Consider the following 23810-nt stretch of genomic DNA (forward strand, 5'->3'; position numbering starts at 1 on the left):
TAAGGGTGGGGGGCAGGGGTATCAACAGAGGTCAGTGAGTTGGATGTTCATGCCAGCAGGTAGGAGGCTACCTAGGCGGGAGATAAGGTGTTGCTCCATCGACCTGCACGCGGCCTCATCTTGACAGTAGAGGAGGCCATGGACAGACATGTCGGAGTGGGAGTGGTCTGTGGAATTGAAGTGTGTGGCCACAGGGAGATCCCGCCACTGCTATCACTTCCCAGCTCTCTACCTCATCCCTCCCCCCACTTCTTCTCCCCCCTCGACCATCCCATGTTACTTCACTCCTGATGAAGGGTTTTGGCCCGAAACGTCGTTATTACCTCCTGCCATAGATGCTGTCTGGCCTGCTGAGTTCTGCCAGCATTTTGTGTTTTTTATTTATTTCCAGCACCTGCAGATTCACTCGTGTTGGCGATATTATACTGGTGAGAGATCAGGCTTGCATAATGGAAATCAAATGATTTGAGTAATCAGGGTTTTTCCAGGTTAGGAAGCTGTAAGGATTGATGCAGGGGGGCCGTGATTAATGATTCGAGGCCAAGTGTCGCTCACAGTGCAGAACTGGGCAATTGCGTGTGTTTTAACAATGATACAGCTATTTATTCATTTTGTTAACATTTGAGATGTAGTGCAGAATATAGCCACAGCACCCAGCAATCCTCCTACTGAATCCTGGCCTAATCCGGGGACAATTTACAACGACCAATTAACCTACCAACGGGCAAGTCTGGATTGAGAGAAAACCAGAACCCCCCCCCCCCCCCCCCCCCCCCGTGATCTCAGGGAGAATGTACAAACTCCTCACAGACAATGGCAGGATTTGAAGCTGGATCACTAGTACTGTAAAGCATTGTGCTAACTACCACTCAACCCTTGCCATCCATATTCAGTGAGAAGCATACACATTTTCTTTGGCTCCTCAGAGATGTCCTCTTTGGTTTATGGAGGGGCGCTACAGCCCACAAAAAGGTCCTTTGATCCAATTACATGGTAACTACATACATTAAATTTGTATCAGTTATGTTTTATTCTCCCTTGATTTAAAAATCTAGATCAGAGGTTTATTTTCTTTATTTACTAGTAGTATAGTTCAGTTCTGCTTTATCCAGTCTGAGATCCCGCTGCTGCATGTCCAGATTTGGGTCTGGAAGCCTCACCACTACAGACATCCCACCTCTCCCGCAAATTCCGGAGAGAGAACATCCTGATTGGTCTCTCTTTGTGCTAAGTAGACCTATCAGTTTTCTCTGTGGGTGGGCTTTACCACTAACCTCTCTGTCCTGGATTATGTCTCAACTAACCTTGAAGGACTGGTGCCAAACTACAAAAGTCTGCCAGTTGATGGGTTCTGGGGGAAGCCGCCCAAAGTAAAATCTGTGAGCACAGGGCAGTTGAGATTCAAAAAGCTCTGCCAGTTGATGAAGCTGCTTTTGGTGCTGCCGAATTCTAATTGGGATGTTAGATTCAGCACAGTGCGTCACATTAAGGCAGAATTCAGAAGTCAGCTGTCTTGCAAAATTAACAACTTCACTGACACAGACTGCTATGAGGTTGAGACTTCCGGCAAAGTGCTCAAATCTGCCAAGCAAGCCACATGAAAGTACAAGGAAAGTTTGCAAAAGAAACAGAAAAGCTGTTTGCATTAGCATTTAGCTATTAGCATTGAGACTGCCAACAAAATACTCAACAAGGACTTTGTGTGTGTGTGTACATAGTTTCAATATGTGATCAAATAAATTTGAATCTTTCACAATCAAATGCCCTGTATGCATACACCCTTGGGGGTCGGGGGGTGTGATGGTGCTACCCCCCTGAAGTGAGTTTTTGCAGGGTGGGATGTCTGCCACCGGGTCCCGCTGATGGAATGAATGGGGGCCTCCCTACCCACAATCCACTCGAGCAGCTCCACGCATGCGCCACCGCGCAACATTTCAGGCCTACAGTGGGCGCCTCGGGTCGGAGAGTGACAGGGCGGGCGGCGAGGGATGGATGGGAGATGGGGGCGGGTTTAACCTCACCGCGGCGACTGCGGAGCCCGTCCCGGATCTTCTCCCCCCACCCCCCCCCTCGCCGGGAGCCCCTCTTCGAGGCTGATGGAAGCCGCAGCCCCGGCGCTCGGCTCCGAACCGTCCGGGCGGCTGACGTCACGCGCATGCGCCCTGCGCTCCTGAGCGATCGCTATTCTGCCAACTGTTGGCAAACTTGCATTGAGGCAGCGCCGGTCACTATTTCACGGCTTCGTCGCTGCTCGCTGCTCTCCCCAACGGGCCTTATTGTCACCAAGACCTTCCCCTGTCCATTCTGCTCGCTGCGCCAACTGTGTGAAGCCAGGGTTCACGGGTTCGGTCAGCTGGGGCAGACGACACTCGCTACCGGTAAGTTAATTGCCTTATTTACAGGACCAGACAAATAATAAACAGTCAATAGACCCATCGAGTTACAAATCCTTACCCACAGTGTACGCGCAGACCTTCACTCACTGCACCACTCTTCTCGCGTCATCTCGGTCGCAAGCCCGTTACTGTGACCCGGAGAGACCGAGTGCTTTCAGCTCGCTAGATTCATGTTCGACCGGCTCACCATTGGGAGGGCTGCAATGCTTCTTAAGCGGGCCAATCCCCAGCCGGCAAGGGGGATGAAAATGCACTGGGTTCCAGAGTAGAACAAAAAAAAAAAGCCTTAGCAACACAGACAAAATGCTGGAGGAACAGGCAACATCTTTGGGAATGAATATAATAGGGGAAAGGCGACAGAATAAAAGGGTGGGGCGGGGGAGGAGGATAGAGAGAAAGTGATGGGTGAAGCCAGGTGGATAGGAAAGGTAAAGGGCGGGAGATAAATGAATCTTATAGGAGAGGAGAGTGGACGATAGGGGAAGGAGGATGGGAACCAGGGAGAAAGCAGGAGAGAAGAGGTAAAAAGCCAGAAAATAGAAGAAAAGGGGGCAATTTTTTTAACCAAATGTTGAAATCAATATTTATGCCATCAGGTTGGAGGCTGTGCAGACAGAATATGAGGTGTTGTTCCTCTACCCTGCAAGCGAGCATATCCTAATACAATAGGAGGCCGTGGACCGATGTGTCGGTTTGGGAATTGGAATTAAAATGTTTGGCCTCCGGGAAGTTCTGATTTTGGCGGAGGGAGCGGAGGTGCTTGACGGAAGGATCCTCTGATATACTATGGGTCTCACCGATGGCCGCTTGGGGAGCACTGTCACAATAGGCCACCCCAGTGGATTCGCAGGCAAAGCTCTGCCTCACCTGGAAGGACTGTCCGGGGCCCCGGATAGAGGTGAGGGAGGGGACGAATGGGCACTTGGGCCACCTGCAGGGATAAATGCCCAAGGGGGATTAGTGGGCTGGGGCAAATGGACAAAGATCACTGTGGGAAGTGGGGCGGTAAAAATACAGTTGCAAGCAAAAGTTTGTGACACGTTTGCAATTTCTGCATTAATTGCTGTTAAAATGTGGTCAGATCTTCATCTGTCAGAATAATAGACAAACACAATCTGCCTAAATGAAAAACACACCAACAACTGTACTTTTCATGTCTTTATTAAATACATTGCTTAATCATTCACAGTCCAGACTGGAAAAGTATGTGAAACCTTGTATTTAACAACCGGTAGAACTACTTTAGCAGAAGTAACCACCAACAAACCTTTCCTGTAGCTGCTGATCAGACTTGCACAGTGGCAAAGAGGAATTTTACACCATTCCTTCATACTGAACTGTTTCAGTTCATCATTATTGCTGGGATACTTTGCATGAAAAGCCCTCTTCAAGTCATGCCACAGCATCTTTAATTGGGTTAAGGTTTGGACTCTGACTTGGCCATTTGAAAACACAAATTTTCTTCTTTTTATACCATTCTGTTGTTTTGTGTTTCAGATTTTTCTCTTGTGCATCATCCAACTTCCAGTAAGATTCAGGTGACAAGTCAAGTCAAGTCACTTTTTATTGTCATTTCGACCATGACTGCTGGTACAGTTCACAGTAAAAATGAGACATCATTTTTCAGGACCATTGTGTTACATGACAGGGTACAAAAACTAGACTGAACTAAGTAAAAAAACAACACAGAAAAAAAAACTACACTAGACTACAGACCTACCCAGGACTGCATAAAGTGCACAAAACAGTGCAGGCATTACAATAAATAATAAACAGGACAATAGGGCAAGGTGTCAGTCCAGGCTCTGGGTATTGAGGAGTCTGATAGCTTGGGGGAAGAAACTGTTACATAGTCTGGTCGTGAGAGTCCAAATGCTTCGGTGCCTTTTCCCAGACGGCAGGAGGGAGAAGAGTTTGTATGAAAGGTGCGTGGGGTCCTTCATAATGCTGTTTGCTTTGTGGATGCAGCGTGGATCACTACCCTGACATTCTCCTGTAAAATGTCTTGATACAATTTTGAGTTCAGTGTTCCCTCAACAATTGCAAGTTGTCCAGGCCCTGAGGCAGCAAAACAGCCCCAAGCCATGATGCTTCACAGTTGGGACGAGGTTCTGGTGTTAGTGTGTAGTGCCCTTTTTCCTCCAGACATAGCGGTGCGCATTTCTGTCAAGAAGTTCAACTTTTGTCTCATCTGTCCACAGAACACTATCCCAGCAGTGTTGTGGTATTTACAAACTTGAGATTTACAGCTGTGTTTTCTTTTGGAGAGCAAGTTTCTTTCTTGGGTGTCCTTCCATGAACATCTTTCTTGTTCAGTGTTTTTCTTACAGTGGACACATGAACAGAGACTCTAGCAAGTTCTAGAGATTTCTGCAGGCCTTTTGCTGTTACCCTTGGGTTCTTTTTCACCTCCCTCAGCATTGCACGTTGTGCTCCTGGTGTGATCTTTGCAGGACGCCCACTCCTAGGGAGAGTAGCAACAGTACTGAATTTCCTCCATTTGGGGATAATTTCTCTTACTGTGGGCTGATGAACACTCAGGTGTTTAGAAATGCTTTTGTTGCCTTTTCCAGCTTCATGTATCTCTACAATGCTTCTAAGGTCCTCTGAAAGTTGTTTTAATCGAGGCGTGGTGCACATAAACAGATCTTCCTTGAGAAGAGGAAGCTCTGTCAGTAACCTGACTTTGTGTGTGTTATAGGGCAGGGCACCCCTCCAACCCACACCTCCGATCTCATCTCACTGACTGGAACACCCGTCTCTAAATAGCTTTTGTATGAGGGCTTCACATACTTTTTGAACCTCGACTGTGACTGTTTAAATGGTGTACTCAGTATTGACAAGAAGACGTACAATTGTTTGTTTGTTATTAGTTTAGGCAGATTCTGTTTGTCTATTACTCATTTTAGATGAAGGTCCAACCACACATTTTATGAGTAATTAATGCAAAACAAACTGTTGGTAATTGCAAAGGGTTCACAACTGTTTGTTGACTGGTAGCTTCCGTTTGGGAATGACAGAAGTCTTGGAGGCTTGTGTGCAGGGTGCAGAGATTCACGTGGTGGTAGGTAAGGACAGAGGAACTCCTATCACTGTTAAGGCTGTGGAAAGATGGGATGAGCCCGGATGATCGGAAAACGCATTTGAGGGCAGCATCAGTAGTGGAGAGAAGGAAATAGTGGGAACAGATGTGATGGAGGCGATGGTACTGAGTGTAGGATTTTTACAGGTGATAGGGTGGGAACAGGTATGATCAAGATACCCATGGGAATTGGTAGGTTTATAAAAGGTGTTGGTTGACAGTTTGTCTCCGGATCGAGAAAGGGGAGGGAGGTGGCAGAAGTGGACCGAGTGAACATAGGGGCGGGGTGGAAGTTGGAGGCAAAGTTGATGAAATTGACGAGTTCAGCACGGGTGCATGACGCGGCCGTCAGTGTAGCGGAGGAGGAGCTGGGCGGTATTACTGGGGGAGGCTGTGAACGGACTGTTCTACGCAGACAGCAGGGAGGCAGGCACAGCGGGGGTCCGTGTGGGTGCACCCAGCTACCTTCGAGTCCGGAAGAGCTGAAGGAGGAATAAGGGGTGATGGCCAGTCCTGCTGGATGGAGAAGAGTGGTGGTGGAGGGGAATTGGTTGTTTTCTTTTTCATTAAGAAAGAGGCAGAGAGCTTTGGGGCCTTCTTGATGGGGATGTATGTATGCATGGACTGACATCCAAAAATGAGGTTGGCAAGTCCAGGGAATTGAAAGTTGTGGAGGAAATCGAGAGCATGGGAAGTTTTGTGGATGCAGGTGGGAACGGATTGAGTGAAGGGGCATAGAATGGAATCGAGGTACGAGGACATGGTCAGTGGGGCAGGAGCAGGTAGAGCCAATAGGCCTACCCAAACGGTCAGGTTTGTGGATCTTGGGTACGGGGTAGAAGCGAGCAGTGCAGGGTTAAGGAAACGGAGTTTGGTGGCAGTGGATCCGTGTTCTCCAGAGTGGAAGAGGTCACTGGTGGCGGAGGAGACTATTTTGGGGTCCTCCTCAAGGGGTAGGCATGAGGAGGTGTCTGAGAATTTCTGCCTGGTCTCAGCGAGGTACAGGTCAGTGAGCCACACTACCACGACACCCCCTTTGTCAGCATGGTGTGGAGGGCAGTGCGTTCAGAGGGGGTAAGGTTCGAGGGTGAGAGAGGAGTGCTGACATCAAGGTGGTTGATGTCTCGTTGGCAATTCAAGATGAAAAGATCCAGAGCAAGGTGTCCGTGAAGAGGAGAAGGGTTGAATAGGGGAGAGAAGGGGTCATAAGTGTGTGGACTGGAATTCTTATTAAAATTAAGGATATAAACATAGGAACACACACAAAATGCTGGTGGAACACAGCAGGCCAGGCAGCATCTATAGGGAGAAGCACTGTCGACGTTTCGGGCCGAGACCCTTCGTCAGGACTAACTGAAAGAAAAGGTAATAGATTTGAAAGTAGGAGGGGGAGGGGGAAATGTGAAATGATAGGAGAAGACCGGAGGGGATGGGGTGAAGCTAAGAGCTGGAAAGGTGATTGGCAAAAGGGATACAGAGCTGGAGAAGGGAAAGGATCATCAGACGGGAGGCCTCAGGATCAAAGAAAGAAAAGGAGAGGGGAGCACCAGAGGGAGATTGAGAGCAGACAAAGAGTGATTGTGAGAGGGATAATGGAGAGAGAGAAAAAAAAGGAGGGGGGTAATAAATAAATCAGGGATGGGGTAAGAAGCGGAGGAGGGGCATTAATGGAAGTTAGAGAAGTCAATGTTCATGCCATCAGGTTGGAGGCTACCCAGACGGAATATGAGGTGTTGTTCCTCCAACCTGAGTGTGGCTAAACATAGTGGTGCTTTTGCATAAGGGGGAGATGAAAGCAATAATTAAAAAGTCTATTCGATCACTGTGACAGCAAAGCTGGGATCAGGAAAAGCAAGGACGGCATTTATACAAAATTCAGAGGATGGTGGGAACTCAACTGGAGATGGGTATAATAGGAGGGAGGAAGTTATACTCGATGATGACGAGGCCTCGGCTGGTCAGTGTCGACCACGGATGTTCTGTCCTACCTGTCTGCATATGTAAGCCAGGGCAGCACAACATGGAGAGCAAGCTGCTGCCCCCTCTCCGTGTATCCGATGGTTCTAAAGGAATGGCAGAGACCGATACAGTTCGGTACCAGCAGCCTCGCTGGATTTAACCCGTCAGCATTGAATTCAACGTAGGACTGCCTTAGGGACTCCTGCTCCGGACTTTTCCATCAGAGTTTTCCCCATTTAACAAACTAGGTTGAATAATTAGGCATCCATCGGTCTCGAGAGACCATGGATTTGCGCCTTGGAAGGTTTCCAGGGTGCAGGCCTGGGCAGGGTTGTATGAGAGACTGGCAGTTGCCCAAGTAGCAAGTCTGCCCTCTCCATGCCATCGATGTATTGGCAAGGGCTGATACAGCTCGGCACCAGTGTCGTCGCAGAGCAATGTGTGGTTAAGTGCCTTGCTCAAGGACTCAACATGCTGCCTTAGCTGAGGCTTGAACTAGCGACCTTCAGATCACTAGACCAATGCCTTAACCACTTGGCCACGCACCAATTACTTATTACTTACTCGGAATTACTTATTTGGAATGAATATGACTTGTCGAGAAGCAGTGAAGCATATATTGTTTGAATGCCATTCCCCTGAGGCGAGAAGGAAACATCTCATTGCTAAATTGAAATCTTTGGGACATGGAATATTTGTTAGGGTATCACTGACATCGTAATGTAAGTGCATATTTGACTTTCTGAAAAGCTTGATTTGATGTTTTGATATTTGAGGGGTTTTTTTTGGGAGGGGGAATTGAGTGGGTATACTTCCTGTATCTTGCTCCACTCTCCAACTCGGTAGGTATTGATAACACACCCTGTGTTGGTCTGCCAGTTGTCATTAAACTTTGCAGGAAGATGATTCTGTGGGGAGTAAAGTGTACGAGGGACAGTTACTTGGCCGAGGGCGGGGATGCAAAGTCCCAGAAACGGTTTGTGGGATCCCGGTGATAGTGGGATAAACCATGGAGAGTCCAGTTTCAGACGAGCTCGCTACCTGCCTGTGAATGTATTGATCTGTATTCCCGATGGCCAAGGACAACGTGCTTCCGGGGTCGCTACATCACCTTTAACCGGCTGATGAGCTAACGGGGCGGAGGGAACAGATAGTGTCAGGGTCACGGGGCTTCCCTTACCTGGCTAGCCGGGGTCACCCAAGTGACTGGAGAGTTTACATTCGATTAGTTATCGAACTTTTGATTGGGTGAGCTTCTGTTCGAGATCTGCCACCAGCGGACAAAACGAAACTAACGTATCGGGGAGGAAAGTGTGCGGGAACACGGGTTTCGGACGCTGTAGCAGACCTTGTCAGAGAAGAACCAAGGCAAGGCCAGTTGAGGGATTAGGGGAGAATCTCCCAGGACACAGAGACTGATCCAAAGTTATCGAGGGCACTGAGGCTTCCGAGCATCCTCCAGAAATCGTGACTACCACTCGGGAGATATAACAAGATGGAACCTAATTCCTTTTTTTAGTCTCAGTTCAAGGATTGAATCCATTAAAATGAATATACTGCCCAGACTATTATATCTCTTTCAGACCCTACCATTAGAGATTAACCAAAATCAATTCAATGAGTGGAACAAAATGTCATCAAGATATATATGACAAGGTAGAGTTCGTCTCAAAACTTTGCAATTAGCCAAGGAAGAGGGGGGATGGGGCCTACCTTCTCTTAGAGATTATTATTTTGCAGCACAGTTGAGAGCTGTGATATATTGGTGTAACCCATCATATGACGTTCAATGGAAAAATATGGATTTCCCCATACCCCTGTATCCCCATACAGGCAATTTTCGCTGATAACAACCTACAAAGTTACATAAATACTATTGATAACCCAGGGGTGAAATGGACTCTTAAAATATGGAAAACTATTATAAAAGAATATAAACTAGAGGGAGATATTGCAATTCTTAAATGGTGTGCATATGACTTGGATTTTACACCAAATAAACTGGATGCTAGATTTAAGGACTGGACAGCTAAAGGAATAACAGTTCTTTGTAATATAATGAAAGAGGGAAAACTGTTCAGTTTTGAAATGCTTAAAGAGAAACACTTATTTTAAAAAAAGACCTTTATCGGTATTTACAGATGCGACAGTATGTTAACAGGGTTAAAAATGTAACCAAGGCAAGTACATATTTGATAGAGCTATTTAGAAAAGCATATACGGTAATTCAGATAACAGTAGTAGAATCATTTCAAGTGTGTATAAGTGTTTGTCAAATCTTAAAACACATTCGACTTCATACATTAAAACAAAATGGGAGAAGGAAGGAGGGATAATTATATCTGAGGACGAATGGACAATAATATGGGGGAATCAATGGAATCACAGAAATGGAGGGAATTTGGATGGAAAAACTTGATAAGATATTTTATTACACCTTCTCAGAAATCCCATTATGATAGTAACCTCCCTGTTTGCTGGAGAAATTGTGGAAATCAAAATGTAAACCATAATCATATTTTCTGGGAATGCCCCATTATCAAAGACTATTGGAGGGGGATACACAATGCCCAACAAGACATCTTTAAATGTGAAATACCCCTAGAAAGTAAGACCATATATTTTGGGTATATACCTCAAGAATGGTTGAAAAGAGATAAATATTTAATGAATATACTGCTGGTGGCCGGTAAAAAGACTCTTACTAGGGAATGGTTATCACAGGAGAGCCCGACTTTAAATGCATGGATGGAAATTACAATGGCCATTTACAAAATGGAGAAGATTAACAGCATCTGTTAATCATAAGTTGGAACAATTTGATTAATACTGGGAAAGAATGGTTTAATTACATAATACCTCATAGGCCTGATTTTATTCTCACAAATCAGTGAATATGTTGTAAAAAAAAATCACTCCCTACTTGTAGATAGTTTTCTCCTTTTGCTTGTTCTTTCTTTCCTCTCTTTTCTATGTGTATACCTCAGATAGTGGAGATTTGTGGCAGATATGACTATATGATATATATGTATAGTATCTGAAATACATCTTATGGAAATGTTTGTTTGATGATGAACTTCAATTTTTAAAAAAAATTACAAAGAGGGAAACCTATCAAATATTTGAAGGCCTATATTAGAATGGACGTGGGTAGGATCTTTTCTATATTGGGGGAGTTGAGGGTGAGAGGCCACAGACTCAGAATCCAAGTACATCCCTTTAGAACAGAGGTGATCAAATGATGGATCAGAATCAATGGCCAATTGGCCTAATTTTGCTCCTCGGGTTCTTTTAAATCTTGCCCCTGTTCAATCTGTGTTGTCTAGTTGTAGCCTCCCCTGCACTGGGGAAAAGTCTGAGCAGTCACCTTACCTGCTCCCATCACAAACTCACACACCTCCCTACAGTCATCCCTCAGCCTATATTCCAGAGAAAGAAGCCACAAGTTATCCAGCCTGTCCTGATAACTCATGCCCTCCAGAACCCATAACATCGCCATTTACATGTCACTAGTTTTGATTTAAATACACTGTCCACTGCCTCCGTCTAATGTCTGTCATGATCAGACAGTATCAGGTTGTATCAGTCAGCATCTGCACAGAAAGATCCCTCTCAACAATATCAAGTTGATTGGTCAGAAGTCGAAATGATAGCCCCAAGCCCCTTGTGGACAGAGTTTGTTGATCATGTTGGGAAAGGTTCACACTGTGACATACCAGTGTGATTCATAGCCAATGATAAATTTGGAACAAGAGGTCAGAGGGATAAATTAATTCAATGGGGTGGGGGGGGTGGAAGAAAGGATTTTAATCGGGGTTCTGGTCCAGTTAGACCTGGCTATTGTACTTAACAGGATATTTACAGAAGGGCCTTGAGGCAAATTCACTATAAAATGGGGTATACTGGAGCAGACAGATGAAAACTGTTTCCTCTGGAAGTTCAGGCTTCAACTTACTGTCCTGATAAATGTTCAGATTCTGGATCTGCTGGTATTTTCTCTTTTGGCACTTTTGTTGGTTTTGGATTTTATTTCCTGGCTGTATTTGTACAGTTCACACATCCCAGTCAGTCTGCCTGCCTTTCCCAATGCAAGGACAATATTCTGGTGTGAATGGACCCAATGGTCGCCACCCTACCCAGAATCCTCTGCACTCTTAGGAACCTGTCTTTCTGCCTAAAACAATGTGGGTTCCACCGTCAGCCGTCTCACGGTGAAACCAGTTCTAGGTATGCCCCAGGGTGACTGCTCGTGGTGTTTCCGGAGGCTGCATCAGTTCTCTTCCCATCTGCAGACTGCTCCTCGGTGCCAAGTGTGTTGATTAAAGTCACAGCCTGATGCCCCACTCCTATCTGGTCCTGAGTTCCGCGGTGTCCCTCCGCCCGGGGAGTGAACAAACGCTGTTGTGTTCCTGCCTCATTCTCATCAAGACTTTGACGGGTTCAGGAGCTGCTCAGTTTATGACGTTTGGTCAAGGCTCGCATGGTATTGATAGGGAGCTTTCGGAGGCCCAGGAGCTTCTGGACCTGGTCACCGTGGAAGGGACTTAAAAGTTTTTAAAGTGTTCCTTTTGCAGACTGAGTCAAAGTTCAAAATACTATTGTCAAAGTACATTGATGTTGCCATATACAACTCCAAGATTCAGTTTCTTGTGGGCATACTTAACAAATCTAGAGAGTAGTAACTATAACAGGATCAAGGACAGGCCGCCCAAATAGGCCATTCAACCAGAGCGCAGAAGACAAAAAAAACTGTGCAAATGTAACTATAAATAAATAGCAATAAATAACGAGAACATTAGATGAAGAGTCCTTGAAGTGAATTCGTTGACTGTAGGAACATTTCAATGATGGGATAAGTGAAGTTATCCCCTCTGCTCAAGAGCCTGATGGTTGAAGGGTAGTAACTGTTCTCGAATGTGGTGATGGAGGTCCTGAGGCTCTTGTACCTTCTACCTGATGGCAGCAGTGAGAAAAGAGCCTGGCCTGGGTGGTGGGGATCTCTGATGGTGGATGTTGTTTTTCTATGACAGCATTTCATGTAGATGTGCTCATGGCTGAGAGGGTTTTACCCGTGATGGACTGGGCCATATCCACTACTTTTGTAGGATTTCCTGTTCAAGGGCTTTGGTGTTTCCCTATCAGGTATATAGGGAGCTATACACGTCTATGGAACATCTATATGCAGCCAGCTATACACGTCTATAGAAGTTTGTCAAAATTTTAGATGTCATGCCAATTCTCCGCATATGCTTAAGGAATTAGAGGTGCTGCGTGCTATCTTCGCAATTGCTGGGCCAAGGACAGGAGCTCTGAGACAGTAATAGCTGGAAATTTAAAGTTGCTAACCCTCTCAACCTCTGATCCTCTGAGGAGGATCGGCTCACGGACCTTTGCTTTCCCTCTCCTGAAGTCTATAATCAGTCCTTTACTCTTGCTGGCATTCAGTGAGAGGTTGTTGTTACGACACTAGTCAGCCAGATTTCCGGTCTCCCTCCTGTATGGTGATTCGGCCCACAACAGTGGTGTTGTCAGCAAACTTGAATATGGCATCGGAACTGTGCCACTGTCTCACAGTCATAGAAACATAGAAAATAGGTGCAGGAGTAGGCCATTCGGCCCTTCGAGCCTGCACCGCCATTCAGTATGATCATGGCTGATCATCCAACTCAGAACCCTGTACCTGCTTTCTCTCCATACCCCCTGATCCCTTTAGCCACAAGGGCCATATCTAACTTCCTCTTAAATATAGCCAATGAACTGGCCTCAACTGTTTCCTGTGGCAGAGAATTCCACAGATTCACCACTCTCTGTGTGAAGAAGTTTTTCCTCATCTCGGTCCTAAAAGGCTTCCCCTTTATCCTTAAACTGTGACCCCTCGTTCTGGACTTCCCCAACATCGGAAACAATCTTCCTGCATCTAGCCTGTCCAATCCCTTTAGAATTTTATACGTTTCAATAAGATCCCCCCTCAATCTTCTAAATTCCAGTGAGTATAAGCCTAGTCGATCCAGTCTTTCTTCATATGAAAGTCCTGCCATCCCAGGAATCAATCTGGTGAACCTTCTCTGTACTCCCTCTATGGCAAGAATGTCTTTCCTCAGATTAGGGACCAAAACTGCACACAATATTCTAGGTGCGGTCTCACCAAGGCCTTGTACAACTGCAGTAGAACCTCCCTGCTCCTGTACTCAAATCCTTTTGCTATGAATACCATTTTCCTTTTTCACTGCCTGCTGTACCTGCATGCCCACCTTCAATGACTGGTGTCCAATGACACCCAGGTCTCGTTGCATCTCCCCTTTTCCTAATCGGCCACCATTCAGATAATAATCTGTTTTCCTGTTCTTGCAACCAAAGTGGATAACCTCACATTTATCCACATTAAATTGCATCTGCCATGAATTTGCCCACTCACCTAACCTATCCAAGTCACCCTGCATCCTCTTAGCATCCTCCTCACAGCTAACACCGCCGCCCAGCTTCGTGTCATCCGCAAACTTGGAGATGCTGCATTTAATTCCCTCGTCTAAATCATTAATATATATTGTAAACAACTGGGGTCCCAGCACTGAGCCTTGTGGAACCCCACTAGTCACTGCCTGCCATTCTGAAAAGGTCCCGTTTACTCCCACTCTTTGCTTCCTGTCTGCCAACCAATTCTCTATCCACATCAATACCATACCCCCAATACCATGTGCTTTAAGTTTGCACACTAATCTCCTGTGTGGGACCTTGTCAAAAGCCTTTTGAAAATCTAAATATACCACATCCACTGGCTCTCCCCATCCACTCTACTAGTTACATCTTCAAAAAATCTTCATAAATGTAAAGTGAGTAGAGCAGAGGGCTAAGCACACAGCCTTGTGATGCAACTGTGTTGACGGGAGACTGTGGTGGAGATGTTGTTGCTAATCTGAACTGATCAGGGTCTGCAAGTGAGGAAATCCGGGATCCAATTGCCCAAGGAGGTACAGAGGCCAATGTCTTTGAGCTTATTGAGAAGTTTTGAGGGGATGATGGTGTTGAATGCAGAGCTGTGGTTGATAAAGAGCATCCTGATGTGTGCACCTTTGCTAGGCAGATGACCCAGGATTGAGTGAAGAGCCAATGAGATGGCTTCTGCTGGACCCACTGCCCCGGTAGGCAAATCGGAGGAGCAGATCCAAGTCTCCAGTCTGGCAGGAGCTGATACGTTTCATCACCAACCTCACAAAATGCTTCATCACTGCAACTGAGCGATAGTCGTTGAGGCAGGTCACTGTGCTGTTCTTGGGCACCGGTATAATCGAAGGCTGCGTGAAGCAGGTGGATACCATTCTGCTGACGTGAGAGGGTAAAGATCTCGGTTGATCAGCACAAGTGGCCGGGTACCCCGTCCGGTTGAGTTGCTTACCTTGGCTTCACCGTCCTGCAAGTCCGCTTCAGAGACTGAAATCATGGCATCGTTGGGAGGTGTGTGAGTCTGCGATGGTTCCTCCGTGTTTTTACGGTCAAAGCGAGCAGCAAGGCATTGAGATCATCTGCAAGTGAAGCACAGCTGACTCCAGTGTCGCTACATTTAAATTCAAGAGAGGTGACAGCATTTAAATCCAACCACAGGTATTGGGATGGACTGTTCCTTGTTTTGCAGACAGCAGTGTACAGAGTTGCAAACGCGTGACCATAGTCGATCGTATGTAAACTGTGGTCAGAATTACAGAGAAGTCCCTAGGTAAGTAGAACGGACGGCATTTCACCACTAAATGTTCCACGTCGGGGGAACACGAATTCAACAAAACAGCCCTGTCAGAGCACTAACGAGAGTTTATCATAAAGCACACATCTCATTCTTCTGCCTTTCCCGAATCAGTAGTTTGGTCCAATCTATAAATCGAGAATCCTCCTGGTTTGACGGCTGAATCTGAGGAGCCCAGAGAAAGCCGCGCTTCAATAAAGCACGCAACTGAGCATTCTCTCAGTTGTTTCTGATACAGTAGTCTTGCCTTCGGGTCCCTAGCTTTGTTCTCCAGTGACCGCACGTTTGCCGATAAGATGCTGGGTAGAGGGGGCCTCATCCCCTGGCGTTTCAGCCTGGCTTGGAGACTCCCCGCCCCTCTCCTGCCTTGCGTTCAGCCGTGGCAGTGAACCTCTTAAAGGTGCCAGCCCTGTCTGGTCTGAGTTCTTCAGTCGATGGTGAGATATGAAGATCAGTGAGTTAATTTAAAGGTCCGTTGCTTGGCGGGAAGTTACGTGCTGCAGATTGCAGTAAAAGTAATTCAAAAGAGGTATATTTAAGAGAAGCAAACACGAGGAAATCTGCAGATGCTGGAAATTCAAGCAACACACACACACAAAATGCTGGTGGAACACAGCAGGCCAGGCAGCGTCTATAGGGAGAAGCGCTGTCGACATTAACAACAACACACACAAAATGCTGGTGGAACACAGCAGGCCAGGCAGCATCTATAGGGAGAAGCACTGTCGACGTTTCGGGCCGAGACCCTTCGTCAGGACTAACCGAAAGGAAAGATAGTAAGAGATTTGAAAGTAGGAGGGGGAGGGGGAAATGCGAAATGATAGGAGAAGACCGGAGGGGGTGGGATGAAGCTAAGAGCTGGAAAGGTGATTGGCGAAAGTGATACAGATACAAAAATAGATTTGAAAAGAGATTTTCGCATTTTCCCCTCCCCCCCACTACTTTCAAATCTCTTACTATCTTTCCTTTCGGTTAGTCTTGACGAAGGGTCTCGGCTCGAAACGTCGACAGCGCTTCTCCCTATAGACGCTGTCTGGCCTGCTGTGTTCCACCAGCATTTTGTGTGTGTATTTAAGAGAATTTTGGAACAAATTTCTGCAGCCCACAGAGCACCGCCAACGATCACCAGCTCCATCTTGATCTTGAGTCAGAACGGGTACAGAGGCTATTCAGAGCCTGAGCTGAACCCACATTTCAAACAGCAAGGCTGCAAGGAGTATGAGAGATGTGGGTTAAAGTTCCAAAGGGACGGAGGCAGGTGCTAACCTGAACTGGTCCGGGAGAGAAGATTATAAAAGAAGGTCCATTTTCAGACAAGCTCACTAACGGTTTGTGTCTGCGCTTATCTGTGTTCAGTAAAGACCTTTGCAATGCTGAGGAGTTAACGGGGGTGGGTGTGACAGGGTCACAGGGTTTACCTGGGTGTGGGCAGGCAGAGTCAATGCTGAGGAGTTAACGGGGGTGGGTGTGACAGGGTCACAGGGTTTACCTGGGTGTGGGCAGGCAGAGTCAATGCCCCCACTATAGTTGGACGATGCAAATCCTGTGTCATTTATTGAAGCTTCTAATGGGGTAAATTGTTCTCAGGATCTGCCACCAAGGAAAAGAATGACGCCAGTGTCCCGGCCGACAGACGTCATGAGAGGGGAACGGATGCCACGGGAGTAGAGAGAATGGGTGACTGGAGGAGCTCCTGGGAGACGACGTCTGATCCAAAGTTGTCGGGGGTGCTGAGGCCGCGGGTCGTACTGCGGAGATTACGACTTCCACCCGGGAAACAGAGGTAATGAAACACCCGCTGGGCTCGGTTCCCACGGTTTAGACATTGGAACCTGTCAGGTCTCGGTGGCTCAAAACAAAATGTCACCGTGGGTCAACACCAATCGTTCCAGACTTCCAAGCCGGTCGAGTTTATTGTCCTGGGCACAAGTACGAGTTTGTGCAGGTGTACAGGTTTCCCCCGCTATCCGAAGGTAGAGCGTTCCTGTGAAATGATCCGTAAGCCGAAATGTCGTAAAGCGAAGAAGCAATTACCATTAATTTATATGGGAAAAATTTGTGAGCGTTCCCAGACCCAAAAAAATAACCTACCAAATCATGCCAAATAACACACAAAACCTAAAATAACACTAACACATAGTAAAAGCAGGAATGATCTGATAAATACACAGCCTATAAAAAGTAGAAATACTTTTCTGCAATCATTGCAGCACTGTCTAGCGTAGCGAAAATCTCACGCAAGCACTCTCGGTGGAAGCACTCTCTCCAGTAAACTTTAAGCTACGAAGCTGCCCTCGCCTCAGAAACCGATCAAACCACCCATGACTACCTTTAAATTCCACTTCCGCAAAAATGTCTTTAATTCATACGGGAAAAATTTTCTCCAATAAATTGCGGTTTCGTCACAGTTAAACACTTGCTTATATGAATAACCAGCTTCTGTAATTATTTTCTTCAGTTCTGCTGGGAACTTTTCGACAGCTTCATTATCAGCTGAAGCACTCTTTCCAGTAAATGTTAAACTACGAAGCTGCCCTCGCCTCAGAAACCGATCAAACCCACCCATGACTACCTTTAAATTCCACTTTCATCACCATCGTCCAGTGCTTTCTGTTTCAGCTTATTAAAAAGACTGACTGATTCTCCTCAAGTATAAGATAACAGAACACCACGCTTTGTACACCCATCAATCCACTCAAGCAATAGACTTTCCATTTTATCCATTACTGAATGCCGACTAAGAGAGAGCACCTTGCTACGAGCAGAACCAACAGTAACATTGGCAGCTTTCAAGATTCTTTCTCTCTGCGTGTAAATAGTGCAAATGGTGGCGCGGGCAATTTTAACGCACGGACAATGTCTTTACTTCGTTGACCACGATTGAAACGCTTAATTACGTCCAGTTTTACACTAAGTGTAGCACCCTTACGAGCTCTCTCGGGCTTTTCCGATACCTCAGAACTCCTCTTGCTAACGGATGCACAAAATAAATCGGGATAAAGCACAGATGCTCACAGACACGTGTTTAAGCAATGGCGGCTAGAACGCAGTTCCGGGGGAGGAGTTCGGCTGCTCGGGGCGCGCGCGCGCTGCCTTTTATCGTAAAAAGCGAAAACACTCTTTGGCTAGCGAAAACGGATAACTAATGTAGGTCTTTCGTAACAGCGAGCTGTCGTAACGCAAACGTTCGGAAAACGGGGGCCACCTGTAATGAAAAACCTACAGCAGCGTCACAGGTACCTGGTATCCTATAGGTAACGTTCACAAGGAAAACAGAAATTAAACATGAATTGTAACAAGTTTCTACCAGAAAAGTCACAAATAGAACAAAAGTGAATTTTAATGCAAAGTGGTCTGTGTTGCCAGACGGGTGATGAAGGGTTGTGCCGGTTGGTTCAAGAACCCAGTGGTGAAAGGGGAGTAGCTGTTCTTGATCCTGGCCATGTGGGACTTCAGGCTTCTGTACCTCCTGCCTGACGGTAGATGATTGACTTGATGGTGAATTGGCACAAATCCCAGAATCTAATTAAGGTAAATAAGGAGGGACAATTAGTGAGAGATTGGAGTTCGAGGGTTCAGCGGTTCCACTCTCCGAATACACTGCACTCCATTCACTCTGCTCCAATCCCAACTATTGTAGTCTGGTAACCTGTCTGAAGCTGGAGGTCAGCTCTCTGACACCTCCTCCTACTTGCCACTGAATTAGACCCCTGTCTCCCACCCCACCACTGACCTGAACCCCTCTGGAGATCTCCACTCTACAGTCTCCATCCTCCAACCCCTGCCCTGCCCATTTCTCCCCTCTACTCCTGATTCACAGACCGAACCTCCCCAGTTGGCCATTGTTTCTGACTCCCGCTCCACTGAGGCTGTGACCTTGTATCTCAGCTCCATCTTGTTCCATTAGTTCAGTCCTTTCTGACCCACATCCATGTCACCACTTCAGCAGCATGCAGTTCCCCGGCCTCGATTTTTTTTCCACCATGGATGTCGTGTCTCTGTACACTGTTATCCCCTCTGAGGAAGACATTGGGTCTCTCCACTTTTATTCTGGGTGACAGACCCGATGATTGCCCGCCTCCATCTGGCAGAACTGGTGCCTACCCTCAACAACCTTGCTTTCTGGCCCCTCTCTCTTTCTCAGGACCAAAGGGGTAGCCACGAGGACCGTCACCGGCCCCAGGTATACCTGCTTTTTCACTGGCTATGTGGAGCAATCCACGTTCCATGCCTGGGCCACTGGTGCTCCACAACTGTCTCTGCTACATTGGGAATTGTGTTGGGGCTGCCCTCTGCACCAGTGCATTGCTTGTCAATTCCTCAACTTCCACCCTATGCTCAAATTCACCCGGTCCATCTCTTGACACCGCTCTCATCTTTACCTTCATCTTGGGAGACAGATCTTCTCCGAACTTCTACAAAGCCATTGACTCCATTTCTCCCTCGACTGCAGCTCTTCCCACCCAGCCTTGTGTGAGATGAAATTCCCTTTCCCAGTTCCCCTCCAGAGTTTAGAAGAGTAGCGGTGGTGGTGGTGGTGATCTTATTGAGAGCTCTTGAATATCAAAAGGCCTGGAGAGTGTACATGGACGGGATGTTTCCATTGTGGGAGAGTCTAGGACCAGAGGGCTCAGCCTCAGAATAGAGGGGCATCCGTTTACAACAGAGTTGAGGAGGGCCTCCTTTAACCAGAGGATGGTGAATCTGTGGAATTCATTGCCACACTCTGCTGTGGGGGCCAAGACATGAGGTATACGTAAGGTGGAGTTGATAAATTTGTGATTAGTAAAGGTGTCAAATGTTATGGGGAGGAGACAGGAGAACGAAGTTGGGCGGGAAGATAAATCAGCCATGGTGGAGTAGACTCGGTGAGCCGACTGGCCTCGTTCAGCTCCTGTGTTTAATGGTCTTCACTGTATCTGTTCTCACGATGAGGCTTTGTTTCCACTCCAGCATGTCTGAGATCTTACGTTTTCGGAATATCGCTTCCCAGTTTCATGCATAATTCCCATTCTCCTCTTCTCTCCCCCTCCCATCTGCCCAAGAAATACCAACAATTCTTATTGTACCCCTGTCTCTCTCCCACCTTCACACCCTTTTATAATGGTTAAGTCCCCTCTTCCTGTCCAGATCTGAATTGTCAGCTGGCTGCTGGCTGACTTGCTGAGTTCCCGCAGCTTTCTGTGTTGATTTAGTGGTCAGAGATGTTGGAAAAGGTGCAACGTTGCTGTTCAGTTACCACAGCAAGATCGGGATAAGCCAAACACCAGCCACAGTGAGATGGAGATTTGAAATGGCAGTGAGGGGTTTCTGAGTGAGTTCCTAGGAATGGGAATGGGGAGGGGCCAAATTTGGTTGGGTGGATGGTGTTGGGGAGGTTTTGAGGGGTGGGGGGTGATTTGCACAAAGATGATTGAAGTTGATTTAGGAAGTGGCAGCTGGAGGGGGTGGCTATAAATATCGGCTGGGGAATTTGTATGTGGAGAAGGACAGAGGCAGAAACGGGGAGACAGAGAGAAGCAATAGCTGTGCTGTAGGCTGAGATCACCAAAGATGAAACGCACAGCTTTGTCAGCTCCGGCCCCACCCATACACCTTCACGTCTCCTGGGAGAGGCAGAGTCCAGTGTAAGCCTGACCAGGAGACAGGCTCCCTTCCCTGAAGGACATTGAGTTCAGATGAGTTTACTGCCATATACACCAGGGTGCAATAAATTCCTTGCACGTAGGTGACAGAGTGAACGGTGTCCATGGTTATAATAAACAGTGAGGAGCGGAAAACAACGGGTTGGTGGGAAGTACACAGTGCCACATGTCCAGGTGCAAACAGAAATGATCCAGTGACGATAATGGAACAACGGAGAACGTGGCACCCCCTCCGGGAAGGGGATGTGAGGGAGCTGACTGGTAGCAGTGGGGAAGAAACTGTTCTTGAGCCTGGTGGTCCCAGATTTCAAACTCCTGTAACTTGTCCAGGGAGCTAGCAGAGCGGGAATGGCCAGAGTGACAGGCATCCTTGACGATACTGGAACAGGAATTGGTGCACAATGTTGTGTTGGAGTAATTAATGTAGTAATTAAATGCCTAACCCTTCTGCCCACCAATTGTCCATATCCCTCCATTCTGCGCATATTCATGAGGCTTTATAAGAGCCTCTGTAATATTTGTTCCCACCATCACCCCGGCAGTGAATTCCAGGCACCGACCAGTCTGTAAATCTGCTCCACTCCTCTGCTTTGAACTTGCACTTTAAGTTTCTGTCCTCTGCTCTCAGACATTTTGACCTTGGGTCAGAGCTTCTGGCTGTCTACTCTTATCAATGACTTGCATGATCTTATTAAGCTCCGTTGGGTGTCCCCTCGGCCTCCACAATGAGAGATGGCGTCCTCCATGTGGTATAGATTGACTGGGAGGCTGGTGACGATGTGAGCCATTACGGACTCTTAAAGCTCTTCATTATGGTCAAAATTAGAGTCACTAGTCAGTAGCCACTGAGAATAGTTACTTGACTTACCCAGGGAAAGTGAACCAGTTGGACTTTATCATGGTCCACTGATACTCAATTTTCCAAATTTCGCAACTTGCCTTTCATCCTTGTCTTTCTCTCCCTCCCCCCTTCCTGTTCTAAATATTTTTCACAGGGTCTCGGCAATGAAAGGAATTTCAAACCAAACAGCACGTCAAGATTCTGAGTGTGGACGAGGCTTCAGCCAAGCATCCGGGCAGTTGAGAGGCCAGGATAGTCAAACCAGAGAGAAACGGTGGGAATGCGGGGAATGCGGGAAGGGATTTGATTACCCATGCCTTCTGGAAATTCATTACCGCAGTCACACCGGGGAGAGGCCGTTCATCTGCCCCGTGTGTGGGAAAGGATTCCCGCATTCGTCCCACTTGGGGAAGCATCGACGCGTTCACACTGGTCAGAGGCCGTTTGCCTGCACTGTGTGTGGGAAGGGATTCTCCGATTCATCCAGTTTGAGGAAGCATCAACGTGTTCACACTGGGGAGAGGCCGTATATCTGCTCGACGTGCGGAAAAGGATTCTCTCAGGCAACCAGCTTGAGGTACCACAAGCGAGTCCACACCAGGGAGCGGCCGTTCATCTGCACTCTGTGTGGGAAAGATTTCTCACACTCCTCCAACTTGTGGAACCATAAACGCATTCACATCGCTGAGAGGCCGTTTACCTGCTCCGTGTGTGGGAAAGGATTCACTCACTCCTCCAGTCTGAGAAGGCATCAGCACGTTCACACCGGGGAGAAGCCCTTTGTCTGCTCGGTGTGTGGGAAGGGGTTCAGTCAAACATCGAATCTGAAGAATCACAAGCGTGTTCACACGGGGGAGAGGCCGTTTGTCTGCGCTGTGTGTGGGAAAGGGTTCTCTCATTCCACCAACCTGAGGAAACACAAGCGAGTTCACTCTGGGGAGAAGCCGTTTGCCTGCTCTGTGTGCGGAGAGGAATTCACCGAATCTAACAAGCTAGTGACACACCAGCAAGTCCACTGCAAGGAGGGGTCTCCCCCTGAAGATAGGGGAAAGGATTCGGGGGGTCAGACATCATGATGACACACCAAGAAACCATTTACCCACACCAAGTGCGGGTAAGATTCACTCAGTCAGCTGCTCTGTGGAATCACCAGTGTGTCCACAGGTCACTGCAGGAGCTGGATCCCCTGTTGCTCCTGATAATTATATCCATGGTTGGATCCAGCTCATTGTTCCCATCTGAATTGACTCTCCCAATGTTTACAGCCACTGTAACTGGGATAGACTTTTATGTTCTTGGGTAACAATGATTAAATGTCTTGAAAACAGTGCTTTGTCTATTTAATGGCTGGTGTTGTACTCTCCAGAATATTGATTTGTGTTACGGCTTTTATTGAAGATTACTAATGGACAGAAACTATTAAAGTTTCAGGTGGAAACACCTTCATCTGAACTGGGGGAGAGTAATACAGTAGTTCATTTAAAACGCAAGGGTAGGACAAAAGGAACAGCTGCCGCACGGATCAGGGTCTCCTGGAGTGTTTGCTGATGGACACAGTTGTAAGTTTATAATACAAACACAAGTTGAAAGTTACTGTTTGGCCCATCAGTGATCCCGATAGTTATGTCCTGGAATTATTTCTGATTTGCGGCATCTTGGAATCTTACATATCTTTGCCAATAAAGGACATATCGACCTCTACGTAAATGTACCCAATGACTTGACCTCCTCAGCCACCTGTGGCAATCGATTCCACGGATTCGCCACTCTCTGGCTAAGATCAGCCTCATCTGTTCTGAAGGGACATCCTAGTTTCCTGAGGCTGCGCTGGCTGGTCCTAGACTCCCCCAGTACTGAAAACATCCCGCCCACATCCGGTCTCTCCTGACTTTCCAATATTTGGCAGGTCTCTGTTGCATACGTGGGTTACGACCAAAGAAAAGAATGGCTCGAGTCGCCTAGCACTTTTGTGCAAGAATGTTTATTTGGTGCATGAAAAGGCCAAACTTACAAAATTTAGCAAAAAGAAAACTGCCAATATTTACAAAACACCATTACAACTACATACTATTTTCAGTGTGAACTCTGTCTCTCTCTGCTGAAAGCGATCTGCCTCATTTTTTTGGCACCAGGCCATAACATCTTTAATTAC

At 47.0% G+C, this 23810-nt stretch overlaps 3 protein-coding genes across 3 annotated transcripts in view; 1 reads left to right on the forward strand and 2 right to left on the reverse strand.

The window, feature by feature from the left end:
- The window catches only part of LOC140716390 (uncharacterized), a 108437-nt gene extending 105875 nt beyond the window's left edge, over positions 1-2562 (reverse strand). Inside the window, exon 1 of the mRNA XM_073029073.1 lies at positions 2455-2562. The gene's annotated coding sequence lies outside the window, so the exon portion shown is untranslated. The remainder of the gene's footprint in view (positions 1-2454) is intronic.
- LOC140716177 (uncharacterized) overlaps positions 1-23810 on the reverse strand; it is a 66305-nt gene that overhangs the window by 3997 nt on the left and 38498 nt on the right. The window lies entirely within an intron of this gene.
- LOC140716388 (uncharacterized) lies at positions 1971-22985 on the forward strand. Its single transcript, XM_073029068.1, has 3 exons — positions 1971-2378; positions 16760-16955; positions 21813-22985. Exons 1-3 carry the CDS (start codon positions 2000-2002, stop codon positions 22732-22734), a joined length of 1497 nt encoding a protein of 498 aa, XP_072885169.1. The 5' UTR covers positions 1971-1999; the 3' UTR covers positions 22735-22985.

Source organism: Hemitrygon akajei, chromosome 25 (assembly GCF_048418815.1).
Source record: "Hemitrygon akajei chromosome 25, sHemAka1.3, whole genome shotgun sequence".
Lineage (NCBI taxonomy): Eukaryota > Metazoa > Chordata > Chondrichthyes > Myliobatiformes > Dasyatidae > Hemitrygon > Hemitrygon akajei.

Excerpts from the sequence above, each read along its gene's own strand:
- LOC140716388 (XM_073029068.1), top strand. The coding sequence starts at position 2,000 with ATGGGGGCGGGTTTAACCTCACCGCGGCGACTGCGGAGCCCGTCCCGG. Across the intron at positions 2,379-16,759 it reads GCAGACGACACTCGCTACCG|GATCTGCCACCAAGGAAAAG; the intron begins GTAAGTTAATTG and ends AATTGTTCTCAG. Across the intron at positions 16,956-21,812 it reads CTTCCACCCGGGAAACAGAG|GGTCTCGGCAATGAAAGGAA; the intron begins GTAATGAAACAC and ends TATTTTTCACAG.